Genomic DNA, 27,494 nt, shown 5'->3' on the forward strand with positions numbered 1-27,494 from the left:
CAAATAATGATAGCAGCTAATGATTGGTCAGCTGTTACGCTGGACGCATTCTAGATCTCTCCTGGCCACACGTTAATTTCTTTTTTTCCAGAAAATTTGAACCCCTGCAGGCGTTATCGGGTTCGGGTCGTACTGTGTCTCGCGTGAAATGCTTGATACACCAGGGAGTGACAGATACAGTTTCCCTCACACTTTCGAACAACGTAGACCTTGGAGTTCTTCTAGAAGGAGCCACCGGACAACCTAGGGTAGCACTACTGTATGTGCTTTCTTTACCTTAAAGGTGGCATATACAGTAACTCTAGCCCAGGCTGCAGGTCTTGTCGCTTGCGTAGTAGTTGCTTTCGATCCTTCGCCAAAGGCTGTTCGAGTAACACCGGCACTTTATCTCGAGAACAATGTGCGAGATTGAAACTGTATTCGTGGCCGTCTAGTATAAATCGAGCAAATTAGCTTTTAAAGAGCAGTACTTTGGTGCTGATCGAAGTAACCAGGTCGCAGCGCTCTTGCGCAACTGCCGTGTGGAACATTATCTGGAATCTTTTCGATGTCACTGCGGCACTTTTACTTTTATGCATTATTTTCCTCTTTTCACGCTATGTATCAAACTCTTGAAATGCCGGCGCATTACGCCTATCCACCCGAGCGTGCCAGCTGTCAATAGCGACTGGATATGTTTGTAAGCTTCCTTCCGGCACTCCCTGGAGCGAGTATTTGTAACGTTGTTGCTGATGCTTCGGATAATAATTTGAAAGTTATAATCTCGCTGGACCTGGAAATATCTATAGGCAAATAAATATTTTTGAATGTTATGCAATTATAGGCCGTATTTCTGTAGTTTCTCAGCGCTAGTGTAGACCACTTGCGTGTCTTGTTGGATAACTCATAAAGGCAGCAGATCAGTACAACTGTACTCTCGCACAACAGAGCCAACTAAGTATAATATATACACTGTGTGCAAAATGACATGTGCTGCTTGACATACACATTGTGCTGTGTGTAAACGTCTTGGTGAATGCACTTAAGATCGTTGCGAGCAAGCTGTAGACGACCCCAGTTTGCCTTGCATTTGCTTCAATCCAATTACCGAAGGTTGTCTAAATGCAGAGTCTAGAGGTACAGCATCTGTCATGTCCCAACTGTTGCTTTGTTGTTCCAAAGCGACTGTTAATAGACAGCACCTTTGATCAGCATGTAGATTCCTTGGTAGCTCTTTTCTCACTCAGTTAACCGTATCCTAAAAGTGACATTGATGCACAAAATATGCGCACTCCTAGTATTTTCCAGCGTACTGCACACTGTTCTGTCGCCTTTCATAGAACTTTGTTGTTGTTGTCGTCGTCGTCTTTGAGGGCGTGTCATAATGCCTTATCATTTTCTCCACCTCAGGGATGCATTGGAGAAGAGTGGCCTCCTGTACAACGAGCTGAAGCGCGCCATGGCGAAGCTGACCAAGCTTGCAGACAAGAGGCTGCAACGTCTCCAAGAATGTATGCTCGTGAGGACCTTCGAAGAAGAATCTAGTCAAGTGAGTTTGTAGTGCCTTAATTTATTTTTTTCTTAGCTTTTCCACTTGTCTACGACATCAAGTGGAGACCTTCTTTACCGATCAGCGAACCACGCTCAAGCTGTACTCGGAACGCAGGTATTCTGCTCCTGTACTCTGTTTACTTTATTCACGGAGGGAATTCTCAGTGGCGTAGCGAGCGCTTGCGCAGTATCTCGAAGGGGAGTTGGAGGTTTCCTGGCTACGTCAGTGTAGATTAAGAACACTGTCGGGTCCTCTAGGCTTCTTGCGACACAGTGTCTGGCAGTGTGGTGGTTACGGTTGCAGGAAAGGTTCCAGCCAGCTGCCGTGTTAATGCAGTTATTAGAGCACGTCCCTCGCGTCGCCTGGTCGAGTGGCAGTTCCTCGGGCACGCGTTCGTGAGATGCTGTGTGAGAGTGATACGCGACTTCCGTCTGGGTCGCTGTGCGTTCAGGCATGCCGGGTGACACATATAATGGCGCAGACGTTATACGTGTAAACTTGCGCAGTAAAGTACTCTTCCGGAATGATGTCACGTGACTGGCTGACGGCGTCATAGTTTTGATTAGACCTTGAACGCAATGTTAATTTTGGCTAGCTAGCACGCTTCTTGCCTACGGGCACCTCGAAATGAAAGTGGCAGCAGTAAAAGACAGGTAAGGCAGGCGATCTTGAGATATGAATCGCTGCTGCACGTAAGCATCGTTCTTGAACATTCTTAGTATGTTCATTTTACAGAAACCACAATCGTTTGCCGCATTTCCTTCTTGCAAGAGCAGTGGAGCGGGACCCATGCTGCGCAGCACACATGAAGCCATCGCTCAGTTCTCAGTTTGCAATCGTCTTCCGATGATGGTGGGTCTGGCTACCGCTGTCGTTGTTTTGTGATCTGACACTGGCTGGGAGAGCGCTGACGCGACGGCAACAGATGCCGCTAGTCGCGACTACTGTTACAAGTGTGGGACCACAGCTGTCGCGGTGTTCACAGGCCCCTGTTTGTACGTCCAGCAGGTGAGACGACGTGTCTTTTCGCAAGCGACGGCGGCTTTCTTTTCGGTCAAGTTTTAAGTTTCTCGTCGCCTGTTTCGATCGCATAGGCTGACTGGTGTACCCAGAGGCGCGATCAGGTTCGCACGCCACTGGCAAATGCAGGCGGTATCGTTAACGTCACAAGTTTTCCTGCTCTTGCAGACGCGAATTCGTCAATGTCACTTAAGTTGCCTTATCAGCTGTTTCGTGAAATGGCGGTCTATCTTGGGAATTGACGGGTACATCGAGTTCCCTACATGCATGTTTCAAACCGCCATTTGGAGCGACAAGAGGCTGCTTTAGCACGTAAGAAACAAAGTACAACGACCCAGCGTGGTGGCACCGAACTTCCGCGCTGACAACAAAGAAATCTGAGAGACTTCCCACGTTTCAAGAACAAACCGCAGCCAGAAAAATAAGAACAAAGACAAACATGTTAATAAAGGACGCCGAGAGGAAGAGCCGCTTTGCTGAAGGAATCGGAGTAACGACGCCCCGTCAGCGTGGCCTGTGCAGCGCTTTCTTTTTATGCACGCCAGGCATGTCCGAGGTTGGGCTGGAAACAGAAAGGAAGACGGCCGAGAGGGAGGTTGCTGACATCATGCCGGTGCGTTGCTGTGTTGCGTAAGCGAAACCAACACCAAATTATGCCACCGGCGCGCGCGCGTGTGTGCGCTCACGCAGTGGTGTTTCTCTTCGATGAGAGCATTGTCTAAAGGGCCCGGTCCGGCTGGTAGTGTGGGTTGGTCTACCCTGGCAGAAAACCCGAAAAGGCTGCCGCGCTTCTCCCGTGAATCCGGGCTAATGGACCACTCCGATGGGGGATGCTAAGAGTCACGTGATCGCTCCGCAGCTCTGAGAAGAGTCACGTGGGTGGTGGCCGTTCGCTCGCGCCGATTTCTCCATTGTCTCGAGAGAACGCTCGCCCGACCTCGTTCGTTGGTCGGCCCCAGCGGGGCGCAGTCGCTTTTTAGCGGCCGCTCCTGTCTTGTCAGGCCTTCGGGGAGCTTCCTCAGCGGCTCTGTTGCTTCACGCTCCCGAACCGCTGTGCCCTCTGGTGTTGCAGCCAAGCTGCTCCTGGAATGCGTGCGCACTCGCCGCCTCTCGGTGGGAGGCCTGGCGCGCCACGACGCCTCGCGGCCGGGGTGCCGGTCTTGAGTCCACCATCGGCGACTTTGTGCATCCGGCGAGCTAACACACGCAGCCGTACGTTCGCCAGATCTCAGTGTTTCGCCACAGGTGTGTGACTTCGTTGTTTGCGCCCGTAAAGCACGCACGTACGGAACGCAAACGTCGTTGTCCACTGTACAGACGACGCGACGCCAGTTCGCTACATGAAACGTGGCCGCCACCGAACATACAAAAGACTTCGGTTGGGCTCCTGTTGCCGCGGGAATACAAACAGCTGTCAGGTCAGGTCGTTAAAGCAATGGACAGGGCGTTTGGCGTGATCGGCTGCGAAGGCCTTTTGCTGTATGTGTTTGGGGCTCCGCTCGCTGCTGAAGAAAAGCCAATACAATCGACAGGTCATCCTTCGACCTTGCGTAGCTTTCACTGCAACGAGGCTTTGCTTGAACTTCTTCCCTTACGTCTCCTTATATTGATTTTACGTGGTGGAAAGAGGTCTCTCATTCTTTTAGCACTGGAATTCATATTTACGTTAAATTTCTGATGAAACACAATTCCACCTGCGGCGCACGAACATGATCGCGCCTAGATTGAGGCATCCTCCTGATTGGGCCTAACTCATATTTCCCATGCAAAGTACGCACTAAACTTTGAAAATGTTGAAATTTAAACGACCCCAGAGATTTTCTCGCATACAAGAGCTCTAGCCATATTCTATAGCGAGTGATGGTCGCAGAACGCTGATTAAGCCCCGTAGGCGTTTTGTGCAGTGTGACCGAAGTTGCAGAATATAATTATTTAACCAGAAAGATTACACTCTGAAACAACAATCACTGGCCTGTAAGCTGCACATCCATTGCGTATCTCTTTGCCTGTCTTGAAAGAAAGTTTGAGAATAACCATTTTAATTTTTGTCATTGTTTTAGGACGTCTTGAATATGCGATTTTCTTTTTTGATATCGCATTTTCAATAGGTGTTATAGTATGTATCTCTGCCTGAAAGAAATCACTGTAGTAACATTCTAGAGCGTAAATATTGCACTTATATGCAATAAATGTTACCCAAATCGTGGTTGTCCATTGAAGGTATTTCTCTGCATCCCTCCTGTTTGTAAATTAAAACGAAACGCGCGCGGGTCTGGTGTTCGAAAATAAAGAATGCATTTATCTTTTTTTATTTCGTACTTCAATTCGTCACGCCTGCAGTAGTCACGGCTGCAGTGCTGTCAGCTATCCCTCTACGGATGAACAGTTTCCTCACATCGCCACACTTTGCATACGGCGCTTTCATTAGTTGCAGTGCAAGCACACGTCAGGCCTTCTTTCTTTTGTCTTAAGTCACGCTTTTCTTCAGCAGCCGTGTAACTCTTCGTTCGCTTTTGCTTACCCAAGGTGCTTTTGTTGTGGCACTTTGGATGACGGATCATCGGGCGCCCAAGACCGAAATGAGGAGGCCGTTTTTGCTGTCTTCTCTCCCGCCGATCCCAAGTGTTTCTCGTCCCGCGGTTTAATTACTGCCTTTCCGCTTCTCTCTGCCACTCCCCTCGCGGTCAGGACGTGCCTAGCGCGCGGCGGTGCCCCTTTGAAGTGGGCGCGCCTGCCGGCGTTGAGTCCGCCGTTGCGCCGTCGTTGTGCTGGCACCCCTCGCGTCTGGCCTTATCGCCTCTCATAGTCCGTCTCGTCACACTTCCCTTTCGACTTCTTTAACGGCACGGCTCTTTGAACCCCTTACTTCTGCAGCGGCGGCGGTGGAGGTCCGAGAGGACGCGATAAAGCGGCGCATGCAGGGCCGTCTCGAATCCGGTAGAGTGATCAGGTGCCTTACGGAGCCGCATCCGTTCTTCTTCTCTCCATCCCTTGTGTTTATCTCTTTTTATCGCACGGGCTGTTGGGTGTATACCATCTGTAACGTTAAATCTCGGCTATCAGCCGCTACGTGCCTAAGCGCCTCACGTGCACATCCTCGGAGCCGCTGACGAAGGGAAAAAAAGAAAAAGTGCAATCAGGGTATAATGGCGAGACCGGCAGCCGTCTGGGGTGTTTTCGCAGTCAGCGTTCGGGAACGAAGCTCATTACGCGGTAATTAACTCTTTGCGCATGCGCTAATACAAGCAGGGAGCTTTTTCGCAGTCAATTGTGTTCTTGATTACACACAAAACGGTAAGAGTTGGTACAGGCAGGCAGGATGAACTAGGTTGAGGCTCCACCTGGACCTGCCAAATTTCCGGAGGTCCAGGTGGAGATGGTTAAGCATGCTTCAAGCTAATCCATTTCACTTGTGAAGAAAATAGTTGCACTGTCGCCGGGAGAACAGTACAATTTTATTTCCAGAAAACACCAATCTATTTATCCGTGCCCTGTGGCGCCACAGTGGTGCACAGTGGAAATAAAATTGTTGAAGTTAGCGCATTTGTGTTGTCGTCTCCCTCACGTCCCTCTTTGTGAGCGCTCAATATGTTGTCAAGTTCCGTTTACCAACACGCCCAAAAAATGGCAATGCTAAAGAACCCCAGGTGGTCGAAATTTCTGGAGCCCTCCACTATACGGCTTCCCTCATAATCATATCGTGGTTTTGGGACGTTAAACCCAAGATATCATTATTATTACAGTTAAAATATATAACCTAGACAAACTCTCTAAAGCGATTTTTCGGCTAGAAGAGAAATACCTTTTCGGCAGGTTTCTGTAAAATTTCGCACGGACGATGTGTTATTTTCTCTTTCGAACATATATTCTCTCATCTCAAAGGTTCAATGAGCAACGAATGAAGCGTTGCGCTCGCGCTCGCATGCTAAACTCATTCTTGTTTAGCTTTACTTGCACGCTTCCGCGTTAGATGTAAATCTTGAACTTAGCCTCGTTAATCCGATCCCGTTTCTTCGTTTTCAGGTGACGCGGATGATAAAGGCGCTATAAACTCTTGTATAGAAGACTAGGTTCGCCTTCAGTCGCACCATTCAATACTCCTCTTGCGCCCTTTCTGGGAGAGGGCGGTGACGGATGCACATGTTCACTTCGCCTAATCTTTGCAAGCCTGATGTTGTCTCGGTCATTGCTCTAGTACCCCTTTAAAACCCCTAATTCAGCAAGGCAACGAGGCCAGGAGATCCTGGCGCATTGTATCATCGTGCAATTAGGTTTCTCCTGAGCACGAAGCTCCGTACTCGGTTGCCACCTGAACGCATCTCATATGCTAGTGACCAGTGCTGGGCAGTATCGATGATACATGTATCTGAGATACCATCTTAGATACTCCTTGGGTATCTTGTATCTGTATCGCGATACTTCTCGAAAGACGAGTATCTGTATCTGTATTTCCGATAGATTCGAAATTGCATCGTGTATCTTAAGTTACAAGATACTTCTATCGCAACACAACCGTGCAAAACAATAATCATTGGCTAAGCTCCGCTTCTCAAGCTGGTACTGGTGCCACTAAGCCATCTGATTAAGTCTTAGGGCAGTGACGCAAGACAAGCGCGCGGACGTCTACGCCCAGCCCACGTACCTTTTGTTTGCTCGATTTCTTTTCTTTTATTGCGATAGCAATTATATGGACAGTCTCGGCTGGAAAATGTCCGTCCCCGTCATTCACCGTATATGTATATGTGTATATATATATAGAAAAGCCATAAAGAAAAGTAATTCAGAAATTCTTTCCGACGCGCGGAATCGAACGGGCGACCTCTCGCTTTGCAGCCCGCCGCGTTAGACGTTAGGCCACGACAGCACAGTCTCTCAGCCTGCTAACGGCGAGCTATTTATATACACCATGTAATTCAGCATGCTTTCTTAGTGGCCACATAGATGGCGCGACGTGCGCGCGTGTTGCGCGCTTTAAAGATCGTCGCCCGCCCCTGCGAACGCCGTTGCTGTTCGCTCTACGGGAGACCAGCGCTGGATAGGTGGCGCGCCGAAAAAGGGCGCCTTAGAGTTACTGTATATGCTACCTTTAGGTAGCAGAGTTGCGCATAGGTCCGCCATCTTGCCCGCCGTGGCATCCACGCTACGCAGGGAAGCCACCTCTCTGGAATGTAGGAGCCGACGCGGCTGCTGTTGTTGCTGCTGTCCTCTCGGCCCAGCGGATCCGTGTACTTTCTTGTTTGTTCATAACGCGTCGCTGGCGCAATGACTTTCGATTCGAAGAAAAAAACAGAATGGAAAGCTCGGAGAAGCAATAATTTCAGATGGAACAGGTGGAGATGAAACACTTTCGCAAGTAATATTTTTGTTTTAAATGGCAAATAGGAAAAGTGCGACGGTCACGATTCTGGACCAATTAAATTCAGCCTAATTGTTCGTTTCACGTAGTTTTTGATGCAGCGCTTCAAAAGATTAAGTGAATAGCTCGAGAAAACAAGTGCTAAAATTATCACTGTGTTTTACGAATAGCGCAAGCGAACGAGAATTTCGCGTACGGCTAGGTAGGTGTGGCATATAATAAACACTCGGTCGTGTTTGAAACTTTTATGCCGCACAGTGCTCGGAATGAATCATGCTGCATGTTGTGATAGACCTGTAAGGTTCATATTCACACACATCGCCTCCTTCACACAGTCACTCGCGAATATTTTTAACGTTTTGTCCCGTTCAATTTTTAGCCAACCTTTGACCAGTGGGAGAGAAGCGATATACATCCTGTTCGTTATCGCCGGCTTCTGACGTCTCATGCGCAGCAGCCACTTGAGACTGCGACGGACGGCGGGGACAGACTTGCCACATGGAATCGAAAAGAAGGCCTTTCCGTGCTCTTGTCGGTTCGTGCAGTGGGGAGCGCAGCATTCTGTCATTGTCGCAACTTCGCAACACTGAGTCAGGGCGCTGCGCCGCGCAGACGTTCGCAAAAACGGACAGCAGAAGGCACCACCACATCAACGACAAACAATCCGAACTCAGCCGAACCATTTTGCGCTTCGCCGGACGGCTTGATTTGGCTTGATACAGCGGTGGTGGCGCGGCGATCGCCAGCACCTGCGCGGCCGTGAAGTTGGCTTTCCCTAAAACGGATGCTTTTTGCGCACGTGAGCGCGCTGGGCGAATGGTGGCGCGAGCGGCGAGTTCTATCAGAGGCGCAACTCTGCTACCTAAAGGTAGCATATACAGTAACTCTAGGGCGCCTGGCAGGGAGTCGCGATATAACTCAGCCGCTCGCATGGCCTCCGCGCCGCCGGCTAATCTCGGAGGCCATGCCGCTCGCACTCAAACGACCGGCCGCACTGTACCGCGGTGAGCGCACGCGCGTGTGCCGTTCCCGTGCTTCATTTTGGCGCGAACAGCTCAAGCAGCCATTGCGCCAGTAATACTGCTCTATGGTTTAGAAAAAAAATAACTTTCAGGAAAGCATTGGAAAACGGAGAGAAGTCCTGCAAAGCAGATTACGTCGGTGCATACGGCGTCAAAGAGACAGTGCTGTGCCTTGGTGGCGACTCCGTCGTCACCATTTTCTGGTTGCGTCCTGGGATTTGTGTCAAGCTAGTGCAGGCTCACAAGCCTCCATTGATAAGTACGTGCTGCGTCGATACCAGCTGCCCACTACTGCAGTAAAAAAAATAATAATAAGAGGCAAGGGGTATCTGCGTCAACGTTTTTCTGCCGTGGTATGTATGCCCAGCCTGCGGTATGTATGCACGCGGACGTTGATCAAGCAAACCACCGTGCTAGCATAGCACGTATGGTGTCGCGCTGTTATGCTCGAGGGCACGGGACAGATTCCCGGCCACGGTGGCCGCATTTCGATAGGGTTGAAATACAAAGAACACTCGCGTACTGAGATTTATGTGCACATTAAAGAACCCCAGGATGTCAAAATTAATCCTGATTCCCACACTTTGGCGTGCCTGATAATCATACCTTGTTTGGCGCGTAAAACGCTAGCAAGTGTCGATGTTGATCAAACACGTTTATTCTAAGCAGGCACAGGCAAGCGAAAAAACTAACACAGTACGTTAGGCAAACTAAACGGCGAGTAAAAATCCAAGATATTTGACCCTTTTCTAGCGAGGCATAATTGCGATGACACTTCGCCGCGGCACCCAATACACAAATAAGCTTTACCGCATCGGCTGACTCCAGTAAGCTAAGCTTTGAGTAGTCCGCTGATTTGTTCGTGACAACAACTCTGTCTGTAGCACAAGTAAAGTTCAACGGAGGCATCCATCGCGGGCGTTTTTCTTATAACTTTGCAGCGGCTTCGGCGAACGTGCCCCCGCACACATCTCGTCGACAGACAGCTTTCCTTCTGCGTGACTGTTTGCAAATGATGCAGACTACCTGCCTATCGTATCATTCATTGCACGCGGTGACATCAGAAATGAACTTGGTGGTGGTCAGATGAAAAAATTGTTACATATGCTGCATAATATGTACGTTTTTTTTTACGACAAAACACCGATTAAATTCCTCTCGTTGGCCCCGGTTTCCACTGGTGGCCCTCACTCTCGAATAAATCCAGCAGACACGCGCAATTCGGTTTAGAAACAAAGCCCGACGCCACTAGACAGTAGAGCAAGAGCAGAACTTACTGTGCTCGCCTGACTGCCGGAATGCAACGCCGCATCCGTTCATATTCATATGTTTTAGAAGGAAAAACATAGAAGGATACGTCCTCCCTCATTTCTACGTATTGTGGCAGTTGAATGCGCAACAGTACCGCCAGCATCCTTTAGTTTTGTTTCGGCGATACGCACCCGCATCGCCTCAACCAATCGCCACTCTCGTCTGCGGGAGCGGCTGGAGTATGCGCGCTTTGACCGCCAGGGCGGCCGCGGAAACTCCAGCGCTGACAGCGCTGGTTCCCTACAGGGCGTCGTCGCTTTCGTGCGCTTATCTCAAGGAAAGAAGGGGCGGCCGGTGGGGTGCTTCGCTTCGCTCGCTGCAGCGGCGGCGTTTGCGAAAGGAGCGCGCTGTTCAAACAGAAATAAGTAACAACTGTGACAATTAGTTCACGCTCGTTTTGTGCGTACCTGTTCGTTTGTTTCGTGCGTCCTGCTTTATGTTTGAGCAGTGCGCTTCAAGTGTCGAGCTGTGACGCATTAGTTCGCGCTCGTCCTGTGTGCGTTCTTTTCGTGCGTCCTTTGGGCTCGAACGATGCGCTGGCAATTTCGAGCTGCTTTCCGTTCTTCGCGTTACATTACAATTTATTGCTATCGCAATCATTGCTTCGCCGTTACGGCGAAACTGTGACATTTTTTAGTTGCGCCGATGCCGCGACACTTGCTCTTAGCCACTGTCCTGCGCCGTGTCTATCGCGCAAATTCTGATGTTGCTACAGTGTCGTTATTGAAGATTCTCTTGCGTCTTGCTCCGTAACGAAATGTGATGCGTGCAAGAATGGGGTTCCCTTGCGTCGCGTGGATTTTACATATCAGCGATTTGAAGTATCTCGTGGATGTAAGTTTGACTTGCATGCCATGAATTAACTTATATGCAAATAAGAATCTAACAACGTTAGCACCATTGGTACTGATGCTAGATCTAAAAGAGCAAGCGTTTACGTAACAGTAAATATCTTGGCGTACCGTATTTTCCACTTCTTGCTACATTTATTCAAATAATTTATGAAATCATAATTTGATTATTAGCACAAATTCTTTCTTAGCTGTCATTTTGCATCCCTTGCATTACCTAAGTCTCTGCACTGTTTTTCCGGTCTGGTCACTGCAGTATGTCTTTTGTAACGCGCTCCCAAAATAAGATCTCTGCGTTATTCTTCTGTCTACTTTAATTCCACTACTGTTTACACATTTACACGTTGCCAAGGCGATTTTGAAAACAAAGATATAATTATGCGGGCGTACCTTGAGTAAACAGTACAAAACATTCTGCTTACCGCTTATGAAAATAGCGAAATTGAGTTTGCATTATAATAATGGAAATCATTAGGAGCCATCTTAAAGATGTTAGGAAGGAGATTCGATCGAAAAACTGTTTTACTGAATGCTCTGTTTTGCTCATGAGCGTCCCAACGAGCTGTTTCAGGCAATTTCCATAGACACTGAATTTTCTATTGTCTTAATAGGTAAGTTGACGATACTTCGTGCTCATAGCTATTAAGGGCACCGTCTGTATTGTGTTTCTGTACTCATTCAATGTGAATGTTTGATACACAAACACATTTCTATTTTACCCATATTTGTTTTCCTGTTTTAGGCTTTCTTAAACACTTTTCGCATTACTAATCACCATGTAATGGGAGCTGCAAGTGGCAATAGCGCGAATAGCGGCGGTGTCCTGCGACGCTCTGTGGGACTATACCATATACGTCTGAGACGTTTCTGTGTTGCACATGTTCTCTCGTTGAAGAAAAATTGCTAAAAAGATTGCACGTTAGTGAGTATATCAACAAAGAATACTTCACGCCAGCAGATAAGTAGAATATGAAAGTTCATTGCAGTTTTACGTCGTATACGTATACACCAGGGGTCTCAAACTGAGCTTATAGCCAGCAGGTCGCAGTCGCGAAATTTAGTTGCAAGGGCTGGGACAGTGAAGATGGTGGGAGAGAGTTTGAACAAAGTGACGTTTGAAAGGAAGCCTTTCCCATATCTCATATATAGGTCATTTCTGAAGGGATTTGGAGTCAGGATTCGAGAAACATCGATACCGATGTACACGAGTGAAATCTGGACGCCGATTGAAATGTAGATTTTTGGTTCCAAGGTTATGTTTCAGCACATGGTGACCACATGTTCCTCACGAAAGAAATGCTTGAGACCAGTCATGTTTGTGTAGCTCACGAACATACTTATTTAGAAAGTAAAAACAAATGGGACGGAGATGGTCATGTGTGCCGGCCGGGCCGCTAGCTAAAGGTCTCAAACCCCTAGTATACACCATGCGTCCCCCCCCCCCCCACAAAAAAGAAAAAACAAAATGTCGCTACTAGCGCTGTTGCTGCTGTACCCCTGTCCGGATATACGGTATTGTGCAACCCATGGAGGAAGGAAAAATAAGGAGAGGCCCTGACGTCACATTCGTGAAGCCTCCACATCGCAAACACCCGCATCGCCTCCCAGCGAAGGAGCGTCGAAACATTTCGCGATTTCCGTCGTGTCGTTTGCAAGCGCATGCGCGATTCGAACCTTTTCTTTTTTTCGCCGTGCCAGCGGCGCCGCGGCGCAGTCGATTCACACATGCTGCTTCTTGTGTGTGTTCTTTAGGAAAGCTACGCAATGCCCAGCTGTTGCGTATACCCAGTGCAAATCGCGTGCACTGCGGACAGTACCGGGTGTCACTTTTCATGTGTACGTACACGTTCGCTTCATTGCTGATCACTAATGCATGGTATTTGCATGCGAAGCTCTCGGATGTGCGCTCTGTTGCTTCTTACTCATTGTGTCAACTCAGAACACACGTGAACTTTTGTTTTTGGCGTCTGACGCGCCGTACATAACGTGCGCCGAAGGCATCCTACGTTTTTAGAGGCTGTATCGTTCAACGAAAGGGCAATAAACTTATGTTGTTGTTATCGGACTACGTGATGTATGTATTGTGCGGTGTGCGCTCGCTGCGTGCTTGTTGTTGTGTGCGTACTGGAATTGCAAACTTTACGTGCACGATCGCGTATACAATAGAGCGGTGTCCTCTTTTCGACGTGAAGTTACGTCAACTATAGGTTGGCGTTGCGCCGAATAGCTACTACGCTCACTCCATATACACGAACAAAGAACCGCTAATCCGGCAACAGATCGGGAAATCGGGCTACGAGAAAGGGAAGGCCTAACGCCCAGCAGAACGCGTAAGTCACTGCTAGGTGAGTTCGAATACGATGATGCAGGGGCTGAACGTTTTTTATCACGGCACGTACCGGTATTCTGTACTGTTGCACAAAAACGCTCCACGAAGAATTTCAGCACGCAGCGCTCGGGCCTGCCACGCACGAACCGCCTGGTAAACGACTGCTTCAACATTTTACTGCGTGCGAACCGCATAATACGCGCTAAGTTTAAGCCGGGACTACAAATTTGCGTAGAAGCTAACCACCGCGGAGAGCACGCCGCGGGGCGTCTGCTGTTTTGTTTGCCCCATACCGGTTTGTTTGCCCCATAAATCTGACGTCACTTCCGCCACACTTTTCGCAATGCATTGAAATACGATAGGGCCTCTCCTTAGTATTCCTTCCTCCATGGTGCAACCTGTCTTTTACGGACAAGGTAAAAGCCCACACCGGTATTTGCGCCGTCGTGCGAAGGCTTCTTATTAAAGTTATTCTGATTATATGGCAACCTGCTAGATGGTCGGCAAGCTGTGCAATGCAAGTACCGCTGTCAGCGAAGTGTATAAAGAGTTGTCCTGTGAAGAAGCTAAAACAAGCCCCGATCAGTTGTTTTGGAAGGAAACTAATGTACTTTGAGCAAGTATACATAGGGCAAAACTTTTGAGATACTAACAGGCATTTCATTCAAGTGAAACAAAATATGTCACAGTTAAGAAATTTTCAAGAAGACATTTTCATGCATAGGTGTTTGCTGTTATATCATATGGATCTATAATAACAAATTTGAGATTGTATCGACGTATCTTAAGATACAGTTGCCAAGTATCGTATCGGATACAATTTTTGCGGCAGTATCTTGTATCTGTATTTCCAATACTTCTTGCCTGAGTATCTTGTGTCGTATCGCGATACAAATTCAAAGTATCTTTGCCCAGCCCTGCTAGTGACCATCTGCTGCTGAGCTTCGTGCCAGCTACAGTGCCGTCGGCAGGCTACGTTGCGTTAGTTCAAACTAAAAGCTGCTGTTCTGCTGTTAAGGGCTGATTTTGACATTCATTTTCGGCCTCCATACGTCGGCGTCATTAAAATGACTCATGCTGCGGCTAACAAGGTTCTCTCGCAGTCTTTGTTGATTGAGTCCACGCATTGTTTCGCGCTATAGCTTGATTCGCGAAAGCGACTGCAGAATAAGCAAGCATTCGCGAGGCCGTGACCTGCATTGTTTTCCCGCGTGTGGCGGACATATATCTCTCGCACTATGTGCAGGAAGCAAAACTATCGCCCATTTCCATTAGTTTATCACTTGTACGCGACACGCGAGAAACGAACACCCTTTTCCCCGCGCGCGCCTGGCGAAAGCAATGTCATGCGAAAATGAGGAAGCTGTGCGTATCTCGCAAAAAGATCGTTGCTAAATGCGGGGCTCGTGTTCACTGTCAGGGCAAACGAGCTCTTTAGCACCTGGGCTAGAGAAGGAGGAGTCCACCGTTGGCATTGGTGTGTTTTTCTGCTTCTTCTGGGAACGTCCCAAGCAATGCCGAGCAAGTAGTAACACATGCCGCTAGTTCCAGGTTGACCTGGTGCGCCGACAACCTGATAGATGGCAGCGCACGTGGCCCACTCGGTAAAAAAGCGAGCGCGGTGACTCGTGAACTAGTTTGCAGGCGACGGCGGCCCAGACAGCTGCCGGACGGGCCCACGCCGCTGCAGAAGCCTTGGCGCTCATTTGCATCCCTCCGAAGGCGCTGTTTGCGCGGCGGCGGCACCACCCCTGTCTTTTCCCGGCTCCTTTCGCGTCTAATGATCTGGCATTGAAGAATTAAGGGGCCCCAAGAGCTCTTGTCAGCGCTATTTCTCCTTTTTCTTCGTTTCACCCGGTATGTACGTGGATAGCAATGTTGGCACCAACCTAACAAACGGTCCGTTGCACCTTCACGGTTGCGGCTGTTACCGAGGCTGAGTATTCTGTACAGGGCACTTTCGAGGATTTTCACATTGTGTGACAGGAGTTTGGTTCCTGCGCAGTTATTGCGGTCCTATGTAAGCGTCTTCGTGTACTTTTTGAAAAGATGCTACAAGTCGTATTACTTTTAGGGACACCTTGTGACTGACTAGTCGCCATACAAACTCCTCAACGGTGGACACCCTGTTGAGAATATTCTCGGCCGTAGCTCATACGTTGCGGCAACCAGGGCACAACTCGGCTCACTATACATCGTTGCCCTTCTCCTCAGTACTGTGGGCGGCACCACAGCCCCCGGCGTTGCGCCGTGTAGCGGCCAGCCCCATTGTGCAAAGTTATGGACGGGCGCGCGCGAGGGCTGTATCGTATACACCACCGCTTAACGACCCCCGTCGTCAAAGGGAACAGAACGTTGATCCTTATTGGCGCTTGCTATTTGGCTCAAGCAGGTATAGTACGCTGTTTCTAAGATTAGATGGACGTTGCGGCGCTGTGCATGGCCCTACCGCCGTCAGCCACGCCCTTCTGCCTCGCAGCGTCTGGGCTGGGTACGGATGCCTGAGGATGCCTGGGCGGCCATTTCATAATTGCACCACGAAGGTACTGCACGCGGCGCCCTAGCACATATTGGGAGAAGAAATATGGCCCGCCTTCTCACTCTCTTCGGGAGGGCAGTAGGATTTCACTTTGCGTAACGAAAGATAAGCGCTACTATGTTCAAACGGCGCACTTTTTTGTAGATACTTTGGTCTCGCTGATTGCTGTTAAATGTCCATATATGGACCCTCGAAACGTAATGGCCGCCGTGTCATAGGTTGAATGCTTGCGACGCGAAAATGAACACGATGAACTGGAAGCACTAGTTTCTGCGCATATCCGGCACTTCAGGCAACGTAGTGACACGTCGTTAATTATTGTTTTCTTCGGAGGGTGGTGCATTACTCCGCCCTGCATGCCGTGCCTTCATCTGAAACCGCGCTCTGCTCCACCCTGGGCTAACCGGAAGTCGATGACACCGAGTAAGTTATGCCCTTCAACTTCCGCTCTTTCTGCTAGGTATTCGATTGACTTTCATATCTTTGAGCAACGGTTTATGCATTAAATATGCATGACCTCTTTCTCATCGCATTGATATAACGCCATCAGCATAGCCATACTGCTGGGTACAGCGAAAGCGCTCAAACAATAAAACAGTCGGCATGAAAGGAAGCAGACCGCCTGCGTATATTTACTGACTTTAATTTTTCATGGGGCGAGGAAAACGCACATGTAGCACAACTTGAAAAACGTCACGCTATATACGAGACAGCATACCTCTCTCTATAAACTTAATGACACTGCATAGCATGTTTCGCAACAGTTTATCAACGTGTTCGTCAAATTCTGGTTTGGTTGGGGTCCACTGAGGCTGAACAACCAAGTCGGCCAGCATTGGCCGCAACACACGCACGCACGCACGCACGCACACGCACACGCACACGCACACGCACACACACACGCGCGCGCACACACACACACACACACACACACACACACACACACACACACACACACACACACACACACACACACACACTATACATTTAAGGCATAAAAAAATGAATCACAATAGCCTGAAGTTTGGAGTTATATCACAGCAAGTTTGTAGACGCCAGGTGCTGCTGCAGGCGCCAAACGATGCGCGCATGTCACTGTGGTGGTTCATATTGTGCTGCAGCTCATCAAGATGGTGACGCGGGAACGCACTGTGCGAACTGCAGTTGCATTTTTCTGAATTATCGCAGCCATGTTGCAGTCACCACAGTGGGCGGTTTTCGGCAAGCGCCGCGAAAAGCTTGACTCGAAAATGAACATTTATGAGATTCTACCGAGACATCTGTAGCACGTGCCGCAAAGTATGCAATGGAAATGAAATACATAAGATGCGTATATATGTATATGATTACTGGAGCCAATTGCATGAACACAAGTATACCACGCAGCCGTATATGTGTGTTCGCGAAGGCTGTTGGCCGTTTTGTTTTAGTTTCTTATTATTAGAAGAAGTATTCAAGCAGTACTAAAGCGAGAAGTTGTACAAGAGATCTTCGTGCCATTAGTACGGTCAGATCACCGAACTTGCAGGGTCTCGTGAAATCTATGCTGCTCTCGCACTGGCGGCATGTGTCAAATCACGGCAAACTATAAGGAGCGATCGAGTGGGCATCTTCGTTTCGTTCACTCGACAATGGTAGACCCCCGAGTGCCCAATGCACGGCTGTCAATGACGACAAGGACCTTGAAATGCACTTTCGGCGCTCGCTTCAGCGATCGCGAATCCCGGTTTTGACAGGTCCGGCTCTTCGAAATAGGACGACTATGGACTCGGGAGTTAGACTGGCCTTGCTCGTTGCTTTTCTTGGCGTGTTTCGTTTTCAACAGCGAAACACTTGCAGGCTCGTGCGACGCCACGATTTTCTTTTTTATTTTTGCTTTGTGAAAGCGTTAAGCAAGCTCGGTGTATGAGAAGCTACATCCACCATAGCGTGACAACACTCATTCACCTCACGTCGTTGCGCTAAGTGCACTGGGAAGCAGCATGCTTCTGACTCGTCGACACCGGCTTGGAGAGAGAGAGAGAGAGAGAGAGAGAGAGAGAGAGAGAGAGAAAGAAAGAAAGAAAGAAAGAAAGTCCCGCAAACGACGTCTGACATAACCTGAACACGAGTAGAAGATGGCGGAAAAATAGACCCTCTGCGGCAATGCTTTCGACGGAGCACAATACCAACACTCCCCCGCCCATATTTTGCTGTTCATGAGGGTATATCCCAGGAAAAGAAGGCAGAAAACGGCGAAAGTTCTGTGCCGTTTATAGATCATCGACCTGCAGTGTTGAAGGACCCTTGCGGAACTCAGTCGATGAGATTTTGTACTGTTCTCCAAGAGGTGTTAAGGAAAACAGTGGAGGTAAACGAAACGCGCCGGGCATTGCGAGTGCGTACCATTAGTTTATATGTTTATATGTGGTCTTCCGAACCGGATGAAGCGCCGCATTTTCGATGGAGGAGAAAATGCTTGAGGCCCGTATACTTAGATTTAGGTGCACGTTAAAGAACCCCAGGTGGTCGAAATTTCCGGAGCCCTCCACTACGATGTCCCTCATAATCATATCGTGGTTTTGGGACGTTAAACCTTAACAATTATTATTAACCAGATGAAGCCCCTAAACGGCGCCGCAGTTGATTTCATTGTGTGGGCTTTCCTGCGCAGAATTTAAGATTACCCATAATAAACGAAAACGAGGGCCTGTAGTCATTGCTGCATACAAAATTACAGCGTGATACAGCATGATCGCTAAACCCGCGAACTCCTTCCTGGTTGTTGGTTGTTTTTTTTCCGAAAGTGCCTACAAATAGTGGCACGAAGGAACTGCGTGCTTTTAACTATCGCTGCTCATTAGCTAAAGGTTAGTTCATCTACACCTGATTGCGACAGCGTAACGGTGCCGGGTGCCCATTCTCACGTGCACAAAAGTAGTTTGAAGGGATAGCGATTTCTTTTGTCAAAAATACTTATCAATAGCCCATCGATGGTTGTGAGCTAACTCTCGATAACGCTAGTTCGCTGTTTTCTGTGTTCATTTTATTTATTATTATTTTGCACATTGTCAAGAATGTACTAGACGGTTAGTTCGCAGGTGCCCGTCGTCATCGTCGTCTTGTACAAAGCATGCCCGAAGGGCTCTCCATGAGATGAACAGGAATGAAATGGAGCTAGACTTGTTCGTATCACGCCACCGAGCGCCGGCGATCGCCATCCTGCTCTGGGGCCTCAATTAGGCGCCCCCGTCCGCGGCGCGCACTTCGGCGGTGGGGCCACCTCGCAAGAAGGCGGCCCGGGCCGAAGCGAGGCGTCAGCCGCGCCGTGACGGAGTGTCAACGACCCCTTTCACTTTCGCTACCGCTGGCGCTCGACGGGAAGCAAAACAAAGCATAAAGAGAAAAGGAAAGAAAGCAAATCCAAACACACGTTCAGCTGTCTCGTTTGTCATTTGGGAAGCTAGGTTTGTGTCTTCAGATGTCCCTCTCATCCGGGCTCGCGCGACTGGACGCCAAGGTGCTGCTGCGAAGGACGGTCGTACAAAGCAGCAAGACAGGCTGCCCGCTTCGCAAACGATCTTTTCTTTCTTCGTGGCGCGATGAAGTGACGTTGCTCCGCTTTGCTCTGGGCGGCTCCAGGATGGTCTTGTTCGCGCTTTTTGCCCGAAAAAGGCGGAGGCACGCCTGTTCCCGCGCCTCACAATGGGACCATTCTATTACGGAGAACAACTGCGGTGCCCGACTTGCCTCACTTCTACCACAGCCCGACGCACGCCCCTAATGGTGCGCACGGAAACCGACGCGCGTTTCCTCTTCGCGTGCTGGCCACGAGCTGTGCTGGACGCCGTGTCCCTCTGGTACAGACCGCGCAGTCATTCGAGCGTGGTCCGAGGATGGCTGGTGTGACAGTGTACATTCTTCTCTTTTCTTCTTCATGACAAAGGGTCAGAGGGGGTGGGATGGCTGATTGGCACGCGATGCAACATCCCCTCGGGGACCGCCCAAGGGGGATTAGGCAGACCCAACTCTAACAGATGTGAAGATATAGTTGTTCGGCATCGACGTGGACACTTTTTCGCTGTTAGGTAACGAACTTGAAACACCTGCCCTTTGAAATGTTGCGAACCTGCTGGTAGAAATTACTCGTGCTCCTTCTCGACTCCAGCGTTGACTCTTGTCGCGTTTACACATGCGCGCAAGGTGACCTCATACTTTACAAAACGGATTAAACGGGTTTTTAGCAGTCTAATATACTATTATTGATATGAGCTCCACCAGTGCGTCATGTCTGACTGCAGCAAGATTAGGTAATATTCCAATGCAGCTAATAAAACGGCTGGGTCCCAGAAGCAAGGCACAGTTGACTACAACTCATTTAGTAGTTCCTTGCAGCACTGTGGAAGCTACGGGCTTTGTCGGCTAATCAGGGAGAGCAAACACACCCTTCAATGTGCCCCTCCAAAGCTGATCGTCTCACTCTGCATAATTGTATTAAGAGAGGCAGTAAGAACGACAGAAAAGGACGCTCATGTGTCATGCCTGCAGTAATAAAACTACCATCTCGATAGTCATGAGTGTTTTCTGATGCCCACGGCGTCTATAAACGGTGGCAAACTACTTTTCAATGTCAGGCTATTTAGCAGGTGCCATGTTTCCTGAGGGGCGATTCACCTCGCAAGACAAGAATGTCCTCCACCGCATATTGACTCTGCTGGCTGTATGCATTTTTTTAATGCGAAGCATTTATTAGCAAACATCTGAGACTTTGAATCTATCTATCTATCTATCTATCTATCTATCTATCTATCTATCTATCTATCTATCTATCTATCTATCTATCTATCTATCTATCTATCTATCTATCTATCTATCTATCTATCTATCTATCTATCTATCTATCTATCTATCTATCTATCTATCTATCTATCTATCTATCTATCTATCTATCTATCTATCTATCTATCTATCTGTCTGTCTGTCTGTCTGTCTGTCTGTCTGTCTGTCTGTCTGTCTGTCTGTCTGTCTGTCTGTCTGTCTGTCTGTCTGTCTGTCTGTCTGTCTATCTTATCTAGTCTGTCTGTCTATCTATCTATCTATCTACTATCTATCTATCTATCTATCTATCTATCTATCTATCTATCTATCTATCTATCTATCTATCTATCTATCTATCTATCTATCTATCTATCTATCTATCTATCTATCTATCTATCTATCTATCTATCTATCTATCTATCTATCTATCTATCTATCTATCTATCTATCTATCTATCTATCTATCTATCTATCTATCTATCTATCTATCGATCTATCTATCTATCTATCTATCTATCTATCTATCTATCTATCTATCTGTCTGTCTGTCTGTCTGTCTGTCTGTCTGTCTGTCTGTCTGTCTGTCTGTCTGTCTGTCTGTCTGTCTGTCTGTCTGGTATGACATCACATGACTGTATGACGAACATAAATGAGAGGTCATAACGTGAAAATCATGCTATGTATGTCATGATCAGCATGATTTACATGTCACGGTCTTGGTGCTCGTGCGGCCGTTTTGTTCACCTGATATATACCGAAATTGGTAAGGCGTGACAAGAGTGTATGGCGAACATAAGTGACAGGTCCTAACTTAGAAATCGTGACATCCATGTTATATACAGCATGATTTACATGACATGGTCACGGGGCGTTCGAGGCTGTTTAATTAGATGGATATATACCAAAATTGGTATGACAAAAGATTTCTGTGTGGCGAACATAAAGGACAGGTGGTAACTTGAAAATCCTAACATGCATGTCATGTTCGGCATGACATACCTGCCATGCTCATGGTGCGCTTGCAGCCGTTTCGCTAGCTTGACATGTACCAACGTTTATATTGCATGAAGTGACTGTATGACGAATATAAATGACAGGTGGTAACATGAAAATCATGACATGCATGTCATGTAGGGCATGATTTGCATGCCACGCTCATGGTGCGCTAGCGGCCGGTTTGCTAGCTTGATATACACCAGAACTGGTATTGCGTGGCGTAACTGTACGATGAACATAAATGACAGGTGGTAACATGACAATCGTGGCATGCATGTCATGTAGAGCATGATGTACATGGCACTGTCTTGGTGCGTTTCTGGCTGTGATGTTAATTGGATATATACCAAAATTTGTGTGACATGACATGAGTGCGTGACAAATATAAATGACTGGTCGTACATTGTATGTACCAGATTATGCGTTCCATTAGCGTGGTACATACCATATTGTACATGCACGTATGCGTGCATGACAAACATGCAATATATAGTGGACTAGATGTCATGACATGAATTACTTCATTTACCTCAAAGACAAACAAGGCGATGTATGCAGCTCTTTGCTGACTGCTTCGCATTACATCGATTCCCACAGTGCGTGGGATCTGCCGAATTTTTTTTTTTTAGAAATCACGTCCCAGGGTTTTTTAAAGTTAAGATGGCACGTGTAGTGTGACCTTTCGTTTATTCTGTTTGACAAACGCATCCAGGAGGGGGCTGGGGTTGCGTCGCTCCGGCAGGAATTGTGTAGTTTTATCGGCCGGGCGCGGTCGCGCGCGCCGAGTCTTGACAGGGATTAGCAGACGGCTGATATCTTTGCGCGTGCTGTTTTCACTGCTTAGTTGAAGCGTTAGAGCGCACAAAGGCCGCTTCGTTCGCTGCAGCGGTGGCGTTCCCTTACGTCAGCGTTTTGTTGAGTAACGCCAGTTCGGATGATAAAGGAGTCAGCTGCTGGCCTTACTTTATACTACATTTAAGTGTTGATATCGCCTTGATTGCTTCGCCCTTGCGGCGAAACTGACTTGTATTTCACAGCTGCCCCCTCCCCCACCCCCCTGCAAAAAGTGTCCTCGTGGTGCTGTAGCTACTTAAATAAATAAATAAATAAATAAATAAATAAATAAATAAATAAATAAATAAATAAATAATAAATGAGATGATGCGATGCATTTGGAAAGGAGTAATGATGGCATTGTTAATGTCCGCAAATGACAATCTCAGATCCTGTCGTGGTTCGATGTTAACCAGGCCTCAGGTGGTTGAATCTCTCTCTCCAGCCAGAGAAGTGTCAAGCAAAATTGTTTTTTTAAGAAAGACATAAGAATGTGGTTAAAAAAAAAACTTGGCGGTAAAAATGCGGAAGCACACGGCATAGAGGAAGAAGTCCGAGTAAATTGGCAACTGAATACATAGTGCAATTTTTAAAAGGGGGTCATTCCACGCCAAACGTCCCAGGAATTTTGGCGACCATCTCAAATGTGTTCGAAAAAAAAATCGTGCTGATTTATTACATTGAAAACAGTGAATTGCTGAATATTTCGGAGATAAAAAAAATTTTGGACACGTGGGAGCCTTTCGAATTTCGCTTATTGTCATTTGAGTGATGTTTGTCAGAATTTATTCTGAGAATATCGTTTCTCGTTTTAATACCAAATTTGGTTGACATGGGCAATGGGAAACTTCAATGAGGAAGCTGCCGTCTATGATCAAATGGAAGATAACCATTCAAAGGGAACTTATTTGCTTCCTTAAGACAAAAAGTGAAATGATAAAATTGCCATATAAGAAGAACTATTTATTTGCTTTCGATATGATTTTCAGTTGGAACACCACGTGGTGTAAAATGCGCCTCATGATGGACCAAAAGGCACATTTTCTCAAATTCGTGATTTTTTTTTTCGTAAGATTTACGATCTTCAGTGGTCTGAAAATACTTTTAACGCAAAATACACGTTCCGTAGATTAAGTATTGATTACTCAGATATCCATACAAAGCACACTATTACAAGGGAAAAAATGCAAACATAGAACGTTTTGGCAAGATTTCTGTAGTCGTGTATGGCAGAAAAATTATATGGCAGAAAGAAACGTGTCCAACATTTTTTTTTTTTTTCGTATACATTTGAGATGATCGCCAAAATGGCTGGGACGCTTGGCGGGGAATGACTGAAGTGTGAGTAGAAGAACACAGAATGAGTCATAGAATGAACGTGAAAGAAACAGTGATGGCAAATTACTTGCGATGGACGGAAACGAAAGATACCCTATGGATTTGGAACTACGTGAAGAAAGAAGTCGGGAAGAAAAATATATTCGATTACTTAAACTGCAGTGTTTTGCTATTTGAGGCTTGAACTGGCTGCCTGAAGATAATAATCCACCGAAGGGAATAGTCGCAACAGGGCGAGGTATATGCGCCTGCTGCAGCACGAGTCCGCAGATTGCTCAGCATGCACATACATCCTAATGGAATGCCATAATGTAAATGTTGGGGTTTTCTGTCCCAAAACCATGATATGATTATGAGATACGCTGTAGTGGAGGGCTCCGCAAATTTCGACAACCTGGGTTTCTTTAACGAGCACCTAAACCTAAGTACCCGGGCCTCTAGCATTTTGCCTCTATCGAAATGCGGCCTCCACGGCTGGGATTCGATCCCACGACCTTCGGGTCAGCAGTCGAGCACCGTAACCACTAGAACACCGTGGCGGGTGAATGGAATGGCAATATGAAGAAAAATTGAAGCGAGGCCTTGTAACAATGAGGGCGTGAGTTTATCCATGGAGCTCCATGAGTTTATCGGTGCTCGCAGCTATACGTTGGCGACTTGGGCACTTGTTATGAAACGATTGCGCGAGTTCTCCGAGCGACTTGTTTATTTCTGATATAGATGAGGAGTTGCGAAAAAGCTTATAATACTTTATGGCGCCGAAGGACGTCTTCGGGAAACGCAGTCGTCGTGTTGTTCGTTTCAAAATCTGTTGTCTCGCTGCGCTCGTACATTTACGCTTCGCGGCGTAATCTTAACGTGCCTCGTCAGCAAGACGCCTCTTTCTGGCGTCTACTTCCTCAGCAGTTATAATGCTCTTCGGTCCATGGAACGTCATGCACCCGTTGCTAAATCCTGACTCACAGTGCACTCGTAGGCGTAGTTTTTCTTGATGACAACATCAGCTGATAGGCGAGGAAATCACGACGGGGAAGAAGGAAATAAAGCTTAGCGTTACTGCATTTAAATTTTCATATCCCTTGCGTCAAAGTGGCACATTCACAAGAATGGGCACTTTGACCCCGGTTATATTTACAATATGTACTTAAAGCGACCACGCACCCCAAATCTAGAGAAAAAGCCGGATAAAATTAATCTTGAGAGGGATAAATCTATAGAGCTGGAGTCGTGCGGGGATAGATAGTCGTGCATTATAGAGATGTAAGTCCTAGCGAATAAATAAAGGATGAAGGAAAGGCGTGTAAAAAGTCAGACTGCGATATACACAGCATGTCTAATTAGCTCATGAAAGATCGGCAACTGTTCGGCTCCACCTCGACTCAAAGGAGATGACAATAGAAATCGTCATCATCATATATGCACACACCAGCATCCACGCTGTGGTCGACAAGAAGATCATAGCGCGGCATCAAGTGCTGTTCACTGTTGGAAGAGGCTGTGACAACATTCGCTACTCAATAGTAGCATGTGAAATAGACCCTTTCCGTCATTGCTTCCCCGTGCAAACGTTGTGCGCAATCAGAAAATGTCCACGTTTGAACGAGTTGGACGTGAAGAGAGATAAATCAAGAACCATGCTGTTCCCTCTATTGTTAAGGAAAAATAGGAACGTGCGCTATGAGGAGGCGAGGGGGATGCCTTGGCTCACCGTGGCGAATACAGGTGAAGGGTGCTGAAAGGTTGATAAATCAGAAAAGGATATTTACTGCGCATTGTGATGTTTATCCTCCCGGTTGTGAGCTGGAAAATAATACGAAGAAACAAAAAAACATTCGGCGACCTGCATTTGCCGGACTTCGCTTTCGAAACTGGCGCTGAGAGTGAGGGAGTTTCCACTTGTGCGCAAGCAATGTTCGGTTCCGCTGCGAAGCCGTTTGGCGATCAGTATCAGAAGCGCGCCTCCTTGTGTGTGACAGAGCGCGCCGGGCACAGGGGCTCAACCGCCGCGCTGGAAATTGCAGTGTTTACAGCGAGAGCTGGTGCTGTCCCATATTCTGGCTTTTATCGCCGGCGATCGCCGCTTAAGTGCACGCGGGAAAGGTAACACAAGTAAGCGAAAACAAGTTGACTAGCTGAAACCCTCCCGCCGACGGCTGCCACGAACGTCGGGCTTTACGCTCAAAGTATACTTCTTATTTCAAGGCAGGTCATCGTTTTTAATAGGTCGAAGTTGTTACAGCAGCCACCGTGCGTGCGACCACATCCCCCTAACGTGAATGTAGGACGTGGTGCTAAGAACCAAGTCGTATAGGAACGAGGGGGGCCTTTCCGGTAGTATACGCTTAGGCTCACGTAACAGCTCTATCAGTGGTCTCTGTCGGTACGGCACGCGTGCCACCCTTTCCATGACTGGGGCCCTGGCGCTTCGAGATAGAAGCATAAAGTAAATGAAGAAGGGACGGAGGGGTGCTTAACCTCAATTTCTTTTCGGCCATGTCTATACGTGCATAATCCCTCGTGCAGCCGCGGCGACCAATGCGCGCGCAGCAGGTTATAGCAGTGATTGCTGGAGGCGACGTGCCTTCTGAAGGCGGCTGTGCGGCTTCCTTTCGGGAGGCGTGTGTCGGAGCACTTAGTACGTCCCGCGAGGAGGTTCGGGCTATAAGCACTCTCCGCAGCCCGATGCCGCTCGCCCAGAACACGATGGCCAACTCAAAAACTGCCCTCGAAAGAACTGCCCTCGTACAACGCCACATTATATTGGGGGCCCCTGCTTGAGCACGGACTTCATTTTTCATACGGACAAGACGCGTGTCCCACGTTAATGGTCCAATTATGGCCAAACAGGTGCTCTCAAAGGTCATTACTCGAACCTTTAATAATATTAGTGACTTGGTGTAGACTTACAAGATGCAGCTTTTGCAAATTTCACAAAAGAAAGAAAAACTTTTTGTATGCAAATAGATTAGTGTAATGCTTTACCATTGCACGTTTGTGTGAACATTATCGTCTGTCACTGTCAACTGCACAGTAGAATACTGCCATTATAACGTTGGTTATTGTTATTGTTCTCCTTATGCGCATCATTGGTAGTCTTGATTTTAAACTCTATGATTACGTTTTTTCCCTTATTATTTGCAACTAGTCATTCATTTTGGTTGCGATTAAGTGTACCACATGTCTTCGCTTGTTCCCGTGTGTATTCTTCCTTTGTCTACTTTGTTTCGTATATATTTTTCTATTTATCATCTACCCTATAATTAGTACAATAGAGACCACGCTCCTTTAATTCAGTTATTTCTCTCACGATCGCTCATATACCATACTTGAAAATCAAGACTAATTGAGAATTCAAACATGTGACCATTTGAATGACCAGAGTTGCTATAAAGCGGGGATTCCGAAATAGTTTTTTTTTTTTCGCCTTCTTTTGTCTTGTTATTATGAAGCCACGCACGAGTTTGAGCCACCTATGGAAACAAGAAACACTGTCGTTTCGAGGGAGACGTGAGTTCACACCAAACGCTCGCTTGTTTACATTACTCACAAATAATATATGTAAAGTTGTTT

The 27,494-nt window shown here is 47.5% G+C and overlaps 1 protein-coding gene across 3 annotated transcripts in view; it reads left to right on the forward strand.

Annotated features, from left to right (window-relative positions):
• LOC119377905 (puratrophin-1) overlaps nt 1-27,494 on the forward strand; it is a 449,908-nt gene that overhangs the window by 339,259 nt on the left and 83,155 nt on the right. For all 3 annotated transcript variants that reach the window (XM_049411366.1, XM_037647199.2, XM_037647211.2), the window contains one exon: nt 1,390-1,528. In XM_049411366.1, the coding sequence (XP_049267323.1) occupies nt 1,390-1,528 (139 nt within the window). The remainder of the gene's footprint in view (nt 1-1,389; nt 1,529-27,494) is intronic.

The sequence above is a fragment of the Rhipicephalus sanguineus genome, chromosome 1 (assembly GCF_013339695.2).
Source record: "Rhipicephalus sanguineus isolate Rsan-2018 chromosome 1, BIME_Rsan_1.4, whole genome shotgun sequence".
In the NCBI taxonomy this organism is placed as follows: domain Eukaryota; kingdom Metazoa; phylum Arthropoda; class Arachnida; order Ixodida; family Ixodidae; genus Rhipicephalus; species Rhipicephalus sanguineus.